At 43.6% G+C, this 19,699-nt stretch overlaps 1 protein-coding gene across 1 annotated transcript in view; it reads left to right on the top strand.

The window, feature by feature from the left end:
- Positions 1-428: 428 nt before the first annotated feature.
- GSS (glutathione synthetase) overlaps positions 429-19,699 on the top strand; it is a 59,942-nt gene continuing 40,671 nt past the window's right edge. The window contains exons 1-6 of the mRNA XM_077251867.1: positions 429-580; positions 4,809-4,944; positions 10,025-10,170; positions 10,567-10,642; positions 10,732-10,871; positions 13,816-13,932. Of these exons, the coding sequence (XP_077107982.1) occupies positions 4,816-4,944; positions 10,025-10,170; positions 10,567-10,642; positions 10,732-10,871; positions 13,816-13,932 (608 nt within the window). The 5' untranslated portion in view covers positions 429-580; positions 4,809-4,815. The remainder of the gene's footprint in view (positions 581-4,808; positions 4,945-10,024; positions 10,171-10,566; positions 10,643-10,731; positions 10,872-13,815; positions 13,933-19,699) is intronic.

The raw sequence follows: 19,699 nt of genomic DNA, 5'->3' as shown, positions 1-19,699 counted from the left end.
GTCTTCTGCCAGAGCAAATCAAAATACATAGTCAAGCGCAGACTAAGCAGCCACAGGACACAGTTCAGGGTTTCCACAGTAATTTGCACTTTTTTCTGCTACCTTTTCAAATGAAGGACACTGAAAGCACTTGTTTGGGGCACAATAAGCACTGTGAGGCCTTGTGGAAAAAGTATAATGTACGTATTCAACATCCATACAGTAACATTACGAGCCTCAGCATTGGCACCTCCTCACACCACAAGCACCTCCTCACACACTACCTCCGCTCCCGCCCAGAGCCGAACCCACAGTTCACACTGCCTCAGAGGCCACACCCCGTCCAGAGGCCACACCCCGTCCAGACCAGGTCTGCTTTACTGCACCGTCATGGTGAATTGAAGCTTTTTGTTGCAGCCAATCAGCTGCTTTACGTCAGGTATCTCGCTGCGTTCCAAGCCTCGATCAGCTAACCAATCAGATAGAGGTGTCTCGGGACGCTCCTCCCGCTTGTGGTTGGATTGAGGTGAAGTGTATGATTCCTCTCAGTCATTGAAGTGGCCGGTTCTGGTGCAGGCTGCCGAGTGTCTCAGGCTCCAGTGTAAGTAATGGGCGAGCTCCTTAGTGTCAGTGCTGCTGCCTGTGCCCTCTCACTGCTAGTATATGGTAGCATTATGTACGGCATGCCCCATGCGTCAGTATTATTCTCCATGGTTAATGTAAAATTAGTGCACAAAGCGCAGTTGTCACAGTAACCCCTTATTCTACAGCATCTGTGGAGCCCAAGCCTTAAAGGGATAGTCTGGTGGTGTCATTTATTTTCAACAATCCCCATACGAGTTTATATAAACAAAAAAGCAACACTGATGGTTTTCGCCGCCACAGTCCAATAGTTTACTGTAATCTTCAGCGCTGGACCTCCTCCTGTGCGGTTATCTACTACAAATCCCAGAATTCTCAGCTGTGAATCCTGGCATCTTTTAGCACCAGCACGGCCACCGATTTTGCCAAGGCGAAGCCTCTTAGAACCCTGGTGGTCGTTTCCCCGATGCGGCATCATAGGCAGTTAGGTTTTTCTTGCCAATGACTTCTACAATATACTGTGAGGTATAGAGCACAAAAGCCACAAATATGAATATGTCACTTTTTACCTATCGAGTTTCTGTGCCCTAAAGCAGCGTACAGAAGCAACCCAAAATGGAGCATGTGCACAGCAATACCGTGCTGACATTGCTGTGCATTATGTTGCTTTTATGGGGAGCTTTTGCTGCTCTCTTTCAGGTTGATTCCCCTCCAGAATCCTCCTGAAAAGACTTCAGGTTAACAAATCCTTCCTCATTCCACAGATGGAGACCGGATGCTTTCAATAAAGCATCTGGTATTGTCTTATTTCACTGATGAGCAGACTTCCCAAAATCATTATACATTAGTCCACGTTTATAAAAAAAAAAAATGATGTTGCTCGTTCTAAATGTTTAGTGTATTCTCTTCAACCTCGTCTGTCCAAAATGATCAAACGTTGCCCCATGCTAAAATAAATTTGATTTGGTGCAAATTAAAGCAGAGCGCCTTTTTAAAGGGAACCTGACAACTGAAATGTGCTGCCTGAGCCACGGGCAGCATGTATCAGACATTAGTCTTCTGTGTGGCTCCGTCCTCAGCAACCTTTAAAGTATTGTTTTTCTCTGAAATGTTGCAGCGTTCCAGAGTCAAAACATACATGGATGGAATCATATTTCAGCTGTCAGGTTCCCTTTAAATTAAGACTACAAATTTGCTTCACTTTTACTATGTTTGCACTGGAGTAATAACTTTTATGCCATTGTGGTAGGCTTGATGTCACAGGGGAATCTGCAGGCAGCTACTTCCACTCATGAATGGACTGATAGTATCCCAAATTTAACTTGTCAGTGATACATTTTTGTGGCAAAATAGCGAGACTTTTTAAGTATAATAATTAGTACATGTTCCAAATGATCTCCCTTATGGCACCACTGCTGCGTGAGAACTTTCTGCCATAAGTGAAAGCACTGGATCTGATCAGCTGATGAACCCGGTGTACTCTCTCACGGCAGATCAGTGATACACTGCGGGAGTGATTACCTCCTGTCAGTGTATCGCTGGGTAGAGCAGTCACATCTCCCGATGTGACTGTTCTACACGTGAGATCGCCGTGGGACACTCAGGATTACGTGGACTATGGCGGACAGGTGAGTGTATGTTGGTTTATTATTTTACATTATTTCTAGGGCACAAGGGCATTGGAGATTTGGTGTTAAGTGAGTATAATGGGTTTTATTTTTTATTGTATGTAATGTATGTAATTGTATGTAGTCTCATCAGCCCACGCCTGCTGACCTGCGGTAAGATTTTTCTACCTGCGTTTTTGCTGCGAATTTGACTGACCCAATTGAAAGCAGGCAATGGGTGAAAAACACTGGAAACGCACAAAGAATTCACATGCTGCAGATAAAAATGCACTGCAAATACTTAAAGGCAACCTGTCAGCAGTTTTGACCGATGTAAGACAAGGCCACCACCTTTCAGGGCTGATATACAGCATGCTATAATGGTGTATATCTGCCCCCAAACCAACCTGGAAGAACGAAAAAATAAGTTTTATTATACTCACCTGCGGGGTGGTTCGATGGGTGTCACAGGTCCTGGTCTGGCGCCTCCCATCTTCTTGTGTAACTGCCTCCTACTTGCTTCTTGTGGATGACGTAACCCGGCATCATCCACACAGGTTCCCCAGCATCGCGCTCCGGTGCAGGTGTACTTCTCTGCCCTGTTGAGGGTAGAGCAAAGTACTGCAGTGCGCAGGCGCCAGGAAAAGGTCAGAGCCCGTTCCCTTTAAGGAAAACTACTGATCCTGTGCACAGCACTTCAGAATTGTCATTGAATTAGCTTGCATAAGGATTCCACAGCATTTTTGGCCCATTTCCGCACGGAAAAAACACACTGTGTGCACATAGCCTAAGTCATGGAGCGTTTTACCAAAGAATTGGCAGTGGAAGGCTCAGTGGCTAGGTAGAGCATGACCTCAGTGGAATAGCTATATACAGTACTGTATTTTTCTATAACGTATAGTAGGAGAAGTAAAGAGCGTATTGTTGGATTATTGCCTTATTCTGACTGGTAAAGCAGCTTAGGCTACTTTCACACTAGCGTCGTGCACTGCATATCGCTATGCGTCGTTTTGTAGAAAAAACGCATTCTGCAATAGTGCTTGCAGGATGCGTTTTTTCTCCATTGACTTGCGTTGGCGACGCATTGCCACACGTCGCAACCGTCGTGTGACGGTTGCGTCGTGTTGCGTGGGACCGTGGCCACCAAAAAACGTTGCTTGTAACGTTTTTTGGTGCGTCGTTCCCGTCTTTTCCGACCGTGCATGCGCGGCCAGAACTCCGCCCCCGCCTCCCCGCACCTCACGATGGGGCAGCGGATGCATTGAAAAACAGCATCCGCCGCCCCCGTTGTGTGGCGCATTCACTGCTAGCGTCTGTACGTCGCAACGACGCAATTCGTCGTGCGTCGTCCGACGCTAGTGTGAAAGTAGCCGTATTGACTTCTTGAGAAAACATGATTTTTGCATACACCTAACCCTAGTGAATCCGAAAACATGATGTTAATCTTCACATACTTCCTCTTTATTGGCTTCTCTTAACTCCTCAGGCCATGTAATTCCTGGCATTACTCCCAGCAAGCCTGACAACCTCCAATCAGTGGCCACCGTCACAATGGCCGGAGTGCCGCCTGCGCTTCTTATTGCACCGCTCATACATTCTTTGGATTCATTATATAATTGCTCAAATCTCACCCCTCAAAGGCTTTTTTGTTTTTCTTCCCTATTTTTTATAACCAGCAGAGAGGCTTCGCACAGAGAAGCGAGGAAGAAGATAATAAATCTTTTTTTCTCAGTCTCAATTGTTCTATGAGACAAAATAAGGTCAAACACAAGAAGGAGATTGCATGATTTTGACTCCTGTCATTTTTTTTTCTTTTTTAATTTACATAATTTCATTATTATTATTTTTTTTTCCTATAAATAAATGCACTTATATTACTGTCTGCAGAGTGAGTTCCCTGAGAATCCTTCAGTGAGCTTGTTCTGACTGGAGAAAGTGTAGCCGTTATCTATTGTTCTTCTGAGCTCCTCTCAGCAGATTTATAGAGCACATGAAAGTTGAGCTGAACTTTGTGGTAAGAAATAAGTAGAGAATAGCTCAGAAGAGGGAAGGAAACGACTGTAAACTTTCCAGTGAGAGCAACTCTGATGGATTCTCAGTTTACTCATTCTGGAGCCTGCAAATATTAAAGTTATCCTCTAGGAAAAACATTGATTTACCAGGATGTGATACACCACATACATAGCTGACATACATCTGTTCTCTTTGTGATCTCTTAAATCTATTACAGAGGTTTGTTACGTGCGATGGGATTAATGTGAATGACACCTTTTAAGAGTTCATGTACTCTGTAGAAAGCTTATGGAAACAGTTTTGAGATGCTTAATGCTATGTGAATGTCCAGTTCTAGACTCAAAATATTACATCAAAACCTTTATTACTGGCATGATAAGAAGGCATGGTATGTTTTCTCCTGAACATCCTAATATGCCACCATTTTTAATGTGTAAAATTACTTTTAGAAATAAAGTATTGAAATGTGGAAAAAAAAACCCCCCACAATTTGTCTAAAGCCAAATCCTGAAAGTTGTTTTTTCGCTAGATGAAGCCCTATTTTCACCTTCCCTCCCAGTTACACTCACAGGGGTCCTCCAGCTACAACACTATTTTCTGAATATATTGATATTTTTCTCTACACAGCTTCAAAATGTCCGACTTATGGGTAGACGTATATAACAATGCAAAGCTGCTTGAAGAAACCGCCTCCATTGCTATTGATACAGCCCTCCTGCAAGGAATAGTTATGAGAACGAAGGAGAGTCCAAATTCATCAGATGTAAGTAATGTTGGTCATAAATGCTGCTGTTTATTGGTCTCGTTGGTTTGAGGGAACCGGTCATGTGAAAAAAACGCTATTAACCTGTAGATATGGTGGGAGGAAATGAGCGCGGCTTCAGTCACCGCTCAGTACATAGTGAGCAGTGGCTGCTATAACCTGCTGCTGCGGCGCTAACTGACAGCCGGCTCTGCAGTGCATCAATGTAAATGTCTGATATGGTCATCACTTTTATAACCAAATTAATCCCTAGGGTAAGTCCTCAATGTGTGGTCCCAGAAGAATCAACAGTCAGAAGGTACACAGATGCTTGCTGTGTTTTTTTTTTTCAGACCCTTCTTTGCTGTATCGAGACATAGTAGTATCTATGTGCATGTGGTTGTGTCAGAGCAGAGCTGCAGTACCAGACGCAGCTGCATTCGTATGGACATTGTCATCTCTGGGACTGCAGTGGAGTTGCATCCTTTTGTGATCAGTTGCTGACCATCGCTTATCCGTTCTTGATGATCTTAAGACTAGGTCATATATGTTATATCCCCAAAAACACCCTAAGGGTATGTTTCCACCTTCAGGAATCCCTGCTCTTTGGACACAGCAGGTACCCTTTGGAAAAAGCGCCGCCCCCTGTTTTACGTGCAATGATTCCGGATGTGTTCATTGAAAACATGCGGAATCACCGCATCGTATTCATAGACTGTTATTTATCTTGCGGAGACGCAATAGACATGTTGCGGTCTGAAAAGACGCGCCGCATGTCCGGTTACGCAACGTTGCCGGATGCGACCAATGCGCACATAGTGGAGACGGGATTTCATAAAATCTCCCCCACTATGCTGTAACATCTGGACGCTGTGGATGTACGCAGTGTCCAATCTGCAGCAAATACTGATGGAATCCAGACAGCGGAAACATAGCCTTAGGCTATGTGCGCACGTTGAATATTTGCTTGCAGAAATTTCTGCAAGGTTTCTGCATCTCTTGGCAGGAAAAAGGCTTAGGAAAAATGCACGTTTTGCCACAGTTGGATATGCTTGGATATATATACTTGGATATACAGTACAGACCAAAAGTTTGGACACACCCTCTCATTTAAAGATTTTTCTGTATTTTCATGACTCTGAAAATTGTACATTCACACTGAAGGCATCAAAACTATGAATTAACACATGTGGAATTATATAAACTGAAATTGTGTCTTATATTCTAGGTTCTTCAAAGTAGCCACCTTTTGCTTTGATGACTGCTTTGCACACTCTTGGCATTCTCTTGATGAGCTTCAAGAGGTAGTCACCGGAAATGGTCTTCCAACAATCTTGAAGGAGTTCCCAGAGATGCTTAGCACTTGTTGGCCCTTTTACCTTCACTCTGCGGTCCAGCTCACCCCAAACCATCTCGATTGGGTTCAGGTCTAGTGACTGTGGAGGCCAGGTCATCTGGCGTAGCACCCCATCACTCTCCTTGGTCAAATAGCCCTTACATAGCCTGGAGGTGTGTTTGGGGTCATTGTCCTGTTGAAAAATAAATGATGGTCCAACTAAACACAAACCGGATGGAATAGCATGCCGCTGCAAGATGCTGTGGTAGCCATGCTGGTTCAGTATGCCTTCAATTTTTAATAAGTCCCCAACAGTGTCACCAGCAAAGCACCCCTACACCATCACACCTCCTCCTCCATGCTTCACGGTGGGAACCAGGCATGTAGAGTCCATCCGATCACCATTTCTGCGTCGCACAAAGACACGGTGGTTGGAACCAAAGATCTCAAATTTGGACTCATCAGACCAAAGCACAGATTTCCACTGGGCTAATGTCCATTCCTTGTATTCTTTAGCCCACAAGTCTCTTCTGCTTGTTGCCTGTCCTTAGCAGTGGTTTCCTAGCAGCTATTTTACCATGAAGGCCTGCTGCACAAAGTCTCCTCTTAACAGTTGTTGTAGAGATGTGTCTGCTGCTAGAACTCTGTGTGGCATTGACCTGGTCTCTAATCTGAGCTGCTGTTAACCTGCGATTTCTGAGGCTGGTGACTCGGATAAACTTGTCCTCCTGTAAGCCGGTTTCTTTGTTGCGCTTGATGGTTTTTGCCACTGCACTTGGGGACACTTTCAAAATTTTCCCAATTTTTCGGACTGACTGACCTTGATTTCTTAAAGTAATGATGGCCACTAGTTTTTCTTTACTTAGCTGCTTTTTTCTTGCCATAGTACAAATTCTAACAGTCAATTCAGTAGGACTATCAGCTGTGTATCCACCAGACTTCTGCACAACACAACTGATGGTCCCAACCCCATTTATAAGGCAAGAAATCCCACTTATTAAACCTGACAGGGCACACATGTGAAGTGAAAACCATTCCCGGTGACTACCTCTTGAAGCTCATCAATAGAATGCCAAGAGTGTGCAAAGCAGTCATCAAAGCAAAAGGTGGCTACTTTGAAGAACCTAGAATATAAGACATAATTTCAGTTGTTTCACACTTTTTAGTTAAGTATATAATTCCACATGTGTTAATTCATAGTTTTGATGCCTTCAGTGTGTATGTAAAATGTTCATAGTCATGAAAATGCAGAAAAATCTTTAAATGAGAAGGTGTGTCCAAACTTTTGGTCTGTACTGTACTCTGACATACTTCTGATGATATGCTGGTCCATTCACATGACCGCTGCAGTCAGCTGTTGGAACAGTGGCGCCTACTCTTTCCACCTCAGTGCAGACCATGAAGCAGTCTGCGGTGCATCCATGTGGGTGGCCAATGGGTATCTTTTAATTTATGTTTTACTATCCAGGCCACTGGGATTTTTATTGTGGGCGGGGGGGTCAGAAAAACAGCTTTAAATCATGGAATGTTAGAGTTGGGAGGGACATAAATCACTTAACCCCCGGAGCTTTTTTTGCTTTTTCTTTTTTGTTTTTCGCTCCCCTTCTTTCCAGAGCCATAACTTTTTTTATTTTTCCGTCAATATGGCCATGTGAGGGTTTGTTTTTTTGCGGGACGAGTTGTACTTTTGAACGATACCATTGGTTTTGCTATGTAATAGAAAACGGGAAAAAAAAAATTCCAAGTGTGATGAAATTGCAAAAAAAGTGCAATCCCACACTTGTTGTTTGTATTGTTCTTTTTTGCTATGTTCACTAAATGCTAAAACTGACATGCCATTATGATTCTCCAGGTCATTACGAGCTCATAGACACCAAATATGTCTAGTTTTTTTTATGTAAGCGGTAAAAAAAAAATCCAAAGTTTGCTTAAAATTTTTTTTTTAAAAAATTGTGCAATTTTTCAATACCGGTAGCGTAAATACCGTAAGCCCTGAAAGGCGGTGACCGTATCTTATATCTGCCAAACCTGGTGGCAGGTTCGCTTTAAGTTCTGTGTTCATCCATCCTGGTCTTTTTAAATGCTTCCAATTCTTCCTCCTTTTCTGGATTACCAATTATGCAGTGAGAATTTCATTTACCAAAATCTCCCATCCTTCTTGGACATTTCTGTCCTTTAGAACATCCAGCAATTGGACCTTTCCTACCCTCCCGCTGTACTACAGAACGCCAGTGACTGTCTGTCCGCAGTCTCCGACATCATATTCGCCCTCTATCTGAAACTCAACCTCTCCAAAACTTAACTTCTTCTGCTCCCAGCGTCTACTAACCTCCCTAAACCTGACATATTTCCCTCTCCGTGGGTGGCACCATAATAACACCCCGGCAGCAGGCACCCTATCTGGGTGTTATGTTTGACACCAATCTCTCCTTCACTTCCCATATACAATCTCTAGCCCGCTTGTGCCGCTTGAACCTATTTATATTTATTTTGTGCACTTTATTTTTCAGGGTGCAACCAAGCCCAACACTTTGGGTCTTGCATACAGGGGTATTCACATGGGATGCATTTAGAGAGTGCTGGCCAGCCCCACCTGATCGAATAGTATGGGCGTGACTAATAGGATATGAACCAGACACTATGCATTACTTGCATGTGAACAGTGCCCTATACGGGCCTCTATTGTACAAACATATACTAAGCAGTCACCCCCCCCCATTAATTGGAAGGCTGTGAGTGGCTGTCTATTTAGTATTTTGCACCTGTGTTGCCGACAACTTTGCTACATGGGTTGGTTGCATCCTTTAGTGCATTTGTTCAGAGACCTGGGCAGGTAAGTGTTACTGCCCCTTTTTTAGCTGTATTTTTGAATTTTTGGAGGATTTTCAGTCCCCTTTTGTGGCTTTGCTACTAAGCTTTCTGAAGTCCAACTTTAAAGTCTGAGCCCTCGCTGGTCTTCCGTCTCTTGTAATCCAAAATTCGAGGATGGCATGATGACTGCCTCATAAATTCCCAGCCACTTTTACTTCCTCAACCATTTCCACCCTGTTGGTATGAATTAGGTCCAAGATTGTAGATCCACTTGTTCTCTCTTATACCTTTTGAAAGATGAAGTAGTCAGCAAGAGAAGATAAGAATTTTCTGTACCCGTTACTTTTGCCTGAGAGAGATTCCCAGCAAATATCTGTATAGTTAAAATCTCCCATGATCACTGTTGTACTTTTTTGAGAACAGGGACATCTAATGTAAAGACATACAATAGTGACGTATAGTAAAGATATACAGTAGTGTCCTTTCTGTTCTACTCTCCTTAAATTCTTGCCCAAACAGTTTCTACAGAGCTACCAGTCCCTGAAGCTTGGATCTCTGTGGAGATATGTTTTCCTAACTTACAATGCAACACCTCCTCCCCTCTCGTTAATCCTGTATCTAATAAGTTGTAGCCTTCAAGGTTTGTATTCCAATTGTGTATCATCCTACGTTTCAGTGATGCCTATGACATCTCTCTTCCTGTGTTAGCAGTTCTAATTATCATTGTTTGTTTCCCATGCTCTGTGCATTTCTATATTTGTGTAGACACATTTTAGTTTGTAGTCTATCTCTTGCCCCTCTAATTTCATTTCCAGGGTGTTGTGAAAAACGGGTTTACAGTGCATAACAGTAAGTTATCAACACATATCAAGGTGCGATCGTAAATAGCTAAGCAAGGCAAAGTAACTGACCGGTATATAATTATTAATTATTCATATTTTCCCTTTTTGTTAGGTGGTCAATTTTGCTCCTTTCTCTTTGCTTCCTTCTCCTGTACCGAGAGCCCTTTTTGAACAAGCAAAGTCCGTCCAAGAAGATTTTAATCTGCTGGTGGATCGTCTCAGCCAGAACCCCTCGTTCCTGGAAAACACACTTTCAAGGTATGAAAAATGCTGTAGTTAACTCTTATTTTAAGGCCGGGGTCACACTTGCGAGTGCAGTGCAAGAAACCCAGGTGAGTCTCTCACATCAATACCGGGCACTGCCGCCGGGACCGGAGTGGGTGGCTGCATGCGCCTTCTCACCTACTAGTTTTTCCTCTATCTTCACCCATCTCTGGTCCTATGAGACCAGAGCTGTCAATCAAAGTAGTGGGGGGGTGAGATGCAAGTAGGTGGGGAGGTACACTTAAATGTTTCACCACACCAGGGGTGCACCAAGCGCCTGTACTTGGTATGAACAGAAATTTTCTGCTGAAAGATTTCTTTTGTACATTTTCTTCTACATTAACATGTGTCTTTTCTCAAAATAATCGTGTTTTGTATTTTTTTTTCTAGCACCATAAAAGTGGACGACTTCATAGAGCAGCTTTTCAAAATTTATAGACACGTGCTGAATGAAGGCTTGGCTCAGGTCAATCACCTTTCTTTATAGAAATCTATGAAGCTGTCTGTTTCCTACATGTTATTTTGAGAAGTAACCTTGCTGTCCCTATTTTTCAGACTGTGTTTTTAGGCATTAATCGATCGGATTACATGTTTGACTGCAGAGTGGATGGCACCACGGCTCTGAAACAGATTGAGATTAATACTATTGCTGCTAGTTTTGGTGGACTCTCATCTCGGACTCCTGCAGTGCACCAGTAAGAATACAAGACAAATCAGATTTAACTTTATTACATTATTATTACGTTATTATTTAAGATCTATTTGTTTGTTGTTGTTTTTTTTTAGTTGAGAACTCCAGCGTAAATAAGGAGGTGCTTTACAGTGCCTTGAAAAAGTATTCATACCTTGTGAACTTTTCCACAGTTTATGTTACACTCACAAACTTAAATATATTTTATGTGGATTTTATTTGGTATACCAACACAAAATAGCAAGTATTATTGTTTTTGTTTTTTTTTTAAATTGTGACATGCATTTGTATTCAGCCCCCTGAGTCAATAAAGACTATTTTTCTCTGCAATTACTGTGGCAAGCCTTTTGGAGTATGTCTCTACCAGCTGCACATCTAGAGGCCTCCATCCAATTTTCATATCCTAGCACAGATTCTCAGTGGGTTCTAGGACTGTGACTGAGCCAATCCCACTCATTAGTATGGTTTGATCTAATCCATTTATTGTAGCTCTGGCAGTATGGTTAGGGTTGTTGTCCTACTGAAACTTGAACCTACACCCCAGTATCTTGCAGTCTCTAATAGGTTTTCCTCCAGGATTGCTCTGTATTTAGCTCCTTCCATCTACCCATCATCTCCGACCAGCTTCCCTCTCTTTGCTGAAGAAAAGCCTCCCCATAGCATGATGCTGCCACCATGTGTGATGGCAAGGATGCTGTTTTCAGGGTGATCTGCAGTGTTAGTTTTCCATCACGTATAGCACTTTGCATTTTTGCCCAAAAATTACTACATTGGTCTCATCTGGCCAGAGCACCTTCTTCCACTTGCCTCCTGTGTCCCCTTCATTGCTTTTTGTAAACTGCAAATGAGACTTCTTATGGTTTATTATCAAAAATGGCTTTCCTCTTAACACTCTTCCATAAAGTCTAGATTTGTGAAGTATGCAACTAAAAGTCCTGTGTACAGATTCTCCCACCTGAGGTGTAGATCTCTGCAGCTCCTCCAGAGTGATCATGGGCCTTTTGGCTGCTTATCTAACTAGCGCTCTTCTTGCTTTGGATGTCAATTTAGGTGGACGACCATGTCTTGGTAGGTTTGCTGTTGTGCCATACTCCTTCCATTTTTGGTTGGTGGATTGAACAGTGATCTGTGATATTGTGAGCATCGTGAGATGTTTAGAGCTTTGACTGTTTTTATTTTATTTTTTTATAACCTAATCCTGCTTTACTATTCTCCACAACTTTATCCCTGATCTGTCTGCTGTGTTCCTTGATTTTCATGATGCTGTTTGATCACTAATGCTCTCACACAAACCTCTGAGGCCTTCACAGAACATCTGTAGGCATTATGCGAATAAATTACTCACAGGTTGACTCAATTTACTTATTATGTGGAGGCAATTGGTCACTCAGGATTTTATTTAGGAGTATCAGACTACAGGGGGCTGAACACAAATCCACGTCACATTTTTCAGATTTATGTTGTAAAATAACGTATTTTTCGGACTATAAGATGCACTTAAGGATTAGAGAGCAAAAATAGGAAAAACATTTTCCTTCTAATTAAAATTTCCTCAGCAGTGTAAAGTTGAGGGCTCATTATCACTAATTTTAAAATGCCCCAGTGTAGAATAGGGAGGTATTAAATCTATTGTTGTTTTCTCTGCAGTGTGCATTATACAATGAGCGGGCTGTAGTGTATAATCATGATATGCTGCGCTGTCTAATAATGAAGTTCACTGCAGTTACTGCTGCCTCGCTTTTTATTATAGCTGACAATAAGATCCCCCTGCCTCTGGCCAATTATATGATATAAGGGACCTTGGCTAACGTTTACTTTAGCTACATAGTACACTGTTACCTGCATACTGGGATTTTAGAGGCTCACAGTTGCATAGCAAATAAGAAAATTAGCATGGAATAGTGATCCAATATACAGTCAATCCAAGTACTGAGACTATGATGCCTTATTGTTAATTTTAATAATTGTAAGCACAAAAAATGAATTAAACACTTTATATGCAATAAATAATAGCCATATTTTAATTACATACCTATTCTGGTATGTATGCAGGAGCTGAGCAGCTGAAGGATCTTCCACACAACTAACTCAAGGACCTTTCAAGTCATGTGATCAGTGACCTGAAATGTCCTTGAATTAATCATGTAGAGCAGTGTTTCCCAAACTTCAGTCCTCACGGACCCCACTGGTCATGTTTTCAGGATTTCCTTAGTATTGCTTAAGTAGTGGAAGTATCATCAAGGCATCAGGAATTGTCTCACCTGTGCAACTCTATGGAAATCCTGAAAACATGACCCGTGGGGTCCGTGAGGACTGGAGTTTGGGAAACACTGATGTAGAGGGTCCTTTAGCTGCTAACTCGTGCAGCCTCCATTCAGATGCCAGTAAGCTTCCTCTCCTGTTCTGCACCAATCACGTAGATCATTGTTTCACATATCTCTGTATAATGCTTTATTACTTCTATGGAGGCGCTGCAGAGAACCTGAACACTTACTGCTAGGATTCCACATATGATTGCAGGGAGTTCCAGCAGGAGAACACTTTATTATCGGTTTACTGCCAAGAGATCCTTTTAAGAAATGTGGATTAAACAAAGTGGACAACCCCCTTTTTAAGATGCTATTTGCCATTTGTTTGGTACCAATACTTGTGATCCCTTTTTTTGCAGTCGATAACCAAATTTGTTGTCAGCATATTTAGTTGGGAGGCTCATTGTCATATATGGGTTGTTTAGAATGTGTTTTAGAAAAGGAGGCAGCTTTGGATGGGTGCTGTCGTGACCAGAGGGTCTGAGATTTGCACTAATTTTATGCACATTTATACCTTTCTTTACAAAATGTTTCAGTTTTATTATTAAAACAAACAGATAAGTGCAAAAAATTAAATAATCAAATACATTTTTTGGACAGTAAACTTTTTCACTTAAGTGAAGCTCTATATTTCTGTAGACATGTTCTGAAGACACTTGGAAGACCTGAGGAAGCTTGTAAAATTCTACCAAACAACCCATCCCTTGGGATAGCCCGAGGGATTGCTAAGGCCTGGGAACTGTATGGGTCACCAAAGTAAGTCTTGCCTGGACTTTTTTAACATTTACTATAGTTGTTAATCTATTTCTTTTTGATTTTCCAGATCTAGTAAGTCATTAGGAGTTTGCATTGTATTCTATGTTGTTACTTTTCAATGAAAATATTAGAATTTTTTCCGTGAACATGTGTTATTTTCAGGGGATTGACTAAACGTCAATTGGACTGTCAATGTCCATAAGGGCAAATCTCCTTCTAGATGTTTTAACCCCTTGGAGATTCTTTTCCATCGACAACCATTTGAAGGCTTGTTTTTTTTTTTTTTTGTGGGATTAGTTATATTTTTCAGTCACCCATGACTGCACAACGAGAGAGGGAATCTGCCCTTCAAGGACCGGAAACCTTCAAGTTAAAAAGGAGGCTCCTCTCTCCGCATCAGTTGGTTTTACTTTACTTGACGGGGAATCCTCAAGATGAAATCTTAAGACAGAAGAGGATACCTGGGCCTGGGTCAAATGGTGTTTTGGTAGCCTGGCTGCTGCATCCTTCACCAGTTACTGGTAGTACCCCGGAGGCCATGTCTCGCCGTGCCCTCCCTGAGCGAAGCGTGGGTAGACATTATGTCAGGCCACGTGGCCCGTGAGACACATCGGTGTCTGAGCAAATCTGGGGAGTACCTGCTATAGTGGTCCAGTGGTGCCTTGGAGAACAGGGCAGGCTGAGAAGACAGGAGTTGGCTCCCTTACCCACAATTAAGTCCATGTGGAGGCCTCCGCGGGTGGCATGTCAGCATAGTGTGAGGAAGAGTGCCGGAACTGTCCCCAGCGTGCATCGGTCGGAAAACGCCGGGTGCGCGTGGGGTCTGAAAGCACATGGCAGCGCGCATCGGATCTGTAACCCCAACACGCGCCGGAAGGAGAACGCTGGGTGTGCGCAGAGTCTGAAGCAGCATGGAGCGTGCACCGGAAGGGTAACGCCGGGTGTGCACACGGTAGGAAGCTGCTGGGGAGCGCGCATCAGGAGTGAACCAGTGCGCACTGGAAGAGGTCTGCATGGGGGCTGTGTGTGCGTGCGCATACCCCTAAGAACGAGCACACCGGGAATGATGAGTCAGGTGTGTCTGAGGAAGGGGTGGTACCCTTCTTCGGTTAATGAAGCATAAGGTATATAAAAGGGCAACAGGCAGGCAGTGACAACCAAGGAAGCCTTTTCACCTGAGCACTTGCAGCCTCATCAGCAGCAGGAGCCAGAGGGGCACTGGTTGCACTCACAGGAGAAAAAGCAACCACGCCATTAGCAGCAGTGGGGGCCACTCGGGCAGCACACGAGCATATCTCCGTGGCTCTAGGAAGGAGGGGTCCATAGTCTCTGGAGGAGACATTGAGAACACAATTCAACTTCCGGATCCGGTACCCGCTTGAAGCGTCACTAATATCTGTTTTCTTTCTCTCTCTCCTATCTCCTACCCTCTCCCTGTTTTCTATACATTGACGGGTGGAGTGTAGGGGGTCCCTAAAAATAAAAACGCAAGGCTAAGCTTAAGAATAAGTAGTGTCCCCTATGCAAACGCCTATTAGGGGCTTCCTGGAATAAAAAGTTATGTCGGGACTATATTGACAAAACCAGTGCGGAAGAAACCCTCACATTTTCAGCAAATTTGAGAACCCTGATACAGTCGGAGGTTCGTAGGTCAGTTACTGCGTTACAGACCCCAATGGACACTGACAGTAAGGGGAGAGATGGATCCAGCCCCTCTTTTGTATCGCAAGAGGACTCTACATGTTCAGAGCCGGAGGACTCAGATCAGTCACAGTACTCTGAGAGTAGTTCAGAGGAAGATGTTAGTTTCCCGGTGGAAGTCACGGACAATCTAATAAAAGCGGTCTGGTCCACTATGGGATTGGTAGATGAGAAAGCCAAAAGATCTGCCCAGGAGCTCATGTACGGTGGCTTAGCCTACTTTCACACATCAGTTTTTTTGCTGTCAGGCTCAATCCGGCGAATTCTGAAAAAAAACAAAAAAAAAAAAACGGATCCGTCGCAGATTGTGAAAAACTGATGCGACGGATCCGTTTTTTCGACGGGTCCGACTAGCTTATCCAGCAAATTGAATCCCCAAAAAATTGGAGCATGCTCAGTTAAAAAAAAACAGAATCCGTCGCTGGTTTCCGTCATTTAACGGAACCGGTGCCCATAGGCTTCCATTCTAGCAAAAGCCGGAGGGCACCGGAACCGGTGCTGTCTGGTTTTTCGCCACAGACACAAAACTTTACTTTTTACGTTTTTTCCAGAGGCCAGAAAACCAATTTTTGCTGCCGAAAACAGACAAAACGTGAGGCAATCCGGTGCTAGTACAAGTCTATGAGGAAAAAACGGATCCGGTTGCAAATTTCACCAGATCAGTTTTTTTCGAAATTCACCAGATTGAGCCTGATTGCGAAAACCTGATGTGTGAAAGTAGCCTTACAGAGAAAGCGTAGAGCCTTCCCCATTAATGAGCAGTTACAAAGTCTCATTAAAAGAGAGTGGGAGAAATCTGAAAGAAAGACGCAAACAATTAGTTCATTAAAGAAGAAGTATCCGTTTGATGAAGAAGCGTCTTCATCCTGGGATAAGGCACCGAGACTCGATGTGGCAATCTCAAAGATCTCTAGGAAGTCTTCCCTTCTGTTTGAGGACTTGGGGTCCCTGAAGGAGCCATTGGATAGGAAGATGGACAGTTTCCTTAAAACAGCTTGTGAGTCCCCGGCTGGGGCATTAAGGCCAGCCATTGCAGCCACTTGTGTGGCTAGATCTTTGAAGGTTTAGATAGACAACCTAGAAAATCAGCTGGAACAGCAAGTCTCCAGAGAGACCATCTTAGAGGCAGTTCCTACCATCAAAGTGGCAGCAGTGTTTTTGGCGGATGCCTCGGCAGATTCGGCAAGGTTGGCGGCCAAGTCAGCAGTGCTGGCCAATGCAGGATGTTGCGCAGTATGGTTTAAATGCTGGCTGGGAGATATACAGGCAAAAGTAAAACTTTGCTCCCTGCCTTGTGAAGGTAACTTCTTATTTGGGCCAGCGCTAGATGAAGTGCTCGAGAAGGCAGGAGATAAGAGGTTTTCTAAAGCAGCCATTTCCGTCCTTTCGGCGCTCCTTTCGGAGGGATCGCAGATCCAGGGGCCAGCCATACACAGACGGAGACAGCGCTAACAAGCGGTCCAGAGGAGGGAGAGTCTTTTATTTCGGCAAACCCTCCAGAGACATCAAGAAGCCACCTCAGTGACTTCTTCTCTCCCTTCCTACCCGCCTGGGAAGAAATTTCATCCAGCGTCTGGATTCAGCAGATTGTGAGGTCAGGCCTAAAATTGAATTTCCACAGTCTGCCGCCTCAAAGATACATACAAACCCCGGTACAGCCCTCTCAAGAGAAATAATGAGGACTGGAAGAGAAAGTAATATCACTGTTAGAAAAACATGTACTGGAGAAGGTGGCGGTAGAGGAGAGAAAGAAGGGGGTTTTATTCCTACCTATTTCTGATTTAAAAAAAAAAAAAAAAAAAAGCGGACGACTCCTGGAGAACCCTCATAAACCTAAAATGTCTCAGCAGCTATCTGATCGTTCCTTCGTTCAAGATGGAGACGGTAAGATCTGCGTAAAACTTCTCTTCCCACAGTGTTACATGGTGGTCTTAGACCTCAAGGACGCATACTACCACATCCCTATCTGCGCACGCGCGGCCAAAGGAAGATGGCCGCGCCCACCGATCACCAATGAAATACAGCACATCGCGATCTTTTCACTCCCCTGTGACGTGGATTTGGGACCTTAGGCATGCGCACACCACTACGCCACCAACGGAAAACTAAGCAAGATCTGGGGGAAGACACCACGCCCTTTTGACCAGACCAGCCTGATTGACAGGCGAAAACGGCTACTTTGGTAACGTATTTCGGCAGCATAGGTGGGGAATCGGGGTCCACAAAATACACTATTGTCCAGCACAGCTCAGGCCCTATTTAACCGCATTTTTATCTCATACGGAAAAAACGGGGTGACAGGTTCCCTTTAAGCCCAGTGGACAACCCATATGCAGTAGATGCCTTCAGGGTAGAGTGGACATCAGGGCTCCTATATGCCTTCCCTTCAATATGCCTAATACCGGTGGTCTTGAGAAAAATCAGGGAAGACAGAGCCAGAATAATTGTAATAGCCCCATTTTGGCCAAAAAGGCCATGGTTCCACTGGCTAAGGATAATGTCTGTGACGGATCCATGGGTCCTCGCAGAGGATCAAGACCTTCTGACACGGGGACCTTTCCTGCATCCTCAAATATCCGGACTGCATTTAACAGCCTGGAATTTGAAAGGTTGCTTCTAGAGGGGAAAGGTTTTTCATCATGTATGGTACACTACCAGATTTTTTTAATTTTTTTTTTATTTTAGATTTTGCAACTTTGGAAAAAGAGGGATGATTTCAAATATATATATACACTCACCGGCCACTTTATTAGGTACACCATGCTAGTAACGGGTTGGACCCCCTTTTGCCTTCAGAACTGCCTCAATTCTTCGTGGCATAGATTCAACAAGGTGCTGGAAGCATTCCTCAGAGATTTTGGTCCATATTGACATGATGGCATCACACAGTTGCCGCAGATTTGTCGGCTGCACATCCCAAAGATGCTCCATACAAGGCAGGATGGATCCATGCTTTCATGTTGTTTACGCCAAATTCTGACCCTACCATCCGGATGTCGCAGCAGAAATCGAGACTCATCAGACCAAGCAACGTTTTTCCAATCTAGTACTGTCCAATTTCGATGAGCTTGTACAAATTGTAGCCTCAGTTTCCTGTTCTTAGCTGAAAGGAGTGGTACCCGGTGTGGTCTTCTGCTGCTGTAGCCCATCTGCCTCAAAGTTCGATGCACTGTGCGTTCAGAGATGCTCTTAGGCCTACCTTGGTTGTAACGGGTGGCGATTTGAGTCACTGTTGCCTTTCTATCAGCTCGAACCAGTCTGCCCATTCTCCTCTGACCTCTGGCATCAACAAGGCATTTCCGCCCACAGAACTGCCGCTCACTGGATTTTTTTTCTTTTTCGGACCATTCTCTGTAAACCCTAGAGATGGTTGTGCGTGAAAATCCCAGTAGATCAGCAGTTTCTGAAATACTCAGACCAGCCCTTCTGGCACCAACAACCATGCCACGTTCAAAGGCACTCAAATCACCTTTCTTCCCCATACTGATGCTCGGTTTGAACTGCAAGAGATTGTCTTGACCATGTCTACATGCCTAAATGCACTGAGTTGCCGCCATGTGATTGGCTGATTAGAAATTAAGTGTTAACAAGAAGTTGGACAGGTGTACCTAATAAAGTGGCCGGTGAGTGTGTGTATATATATATATATATATATATATATATATATATATATATTATACTGTAGAGTGTATATAATCTAAAAATATGTTATAGAGTAATGACAAAAGAAATAAGGGAGTAACTTGCTAATCCCTGGAGACTAAAGGAGTGGGCCCCTTAGTGATCCCATGATTGGAGCTCTGCTGCGTCAGTCTTTGCATTCTCAACCTCCGCTCCATTCATTGTCAATGAGACTACCGGAGAAAGTGGATTAAAGAGTTTGGCTTTCTACAACATCCCTATAGGTGAAGCAGAAGCCAAGCAGGTGCACATCTGCTAATTTGAAGGTGGCACTAGAGACCCTCATTTTCAGCAGGATTGCTGAGGTTCCCATTTGTCTGACTCCTAGCAATCAGCAAGTTATCTTTTATTATTCTTATAATGGAGGATAATTTGTCTTCTGCAT

This window comes from Ranitomeya variabilis, chromosome 4 (assembly GCF_051348905.1).
Source record: "Ranitomeya variabilis isolate aRanVar5 chromosome 4, aRanVar5.hap1, whole genome shotgun sequence".
In the NCBI taxonomy this organism is placed as follows: domain Eukaryota; kingdom Metazoa; phylum Chordata; class Amphibia; order Anura; family Dendrobatidae; genus Ranitomeya; species Ranitomeya variabilis.
The sequence above is the reverse complement of the archived record's forward strand: the minus strand, read 5'-3'. Positions and strand labels throughout refer to the sequence as shown.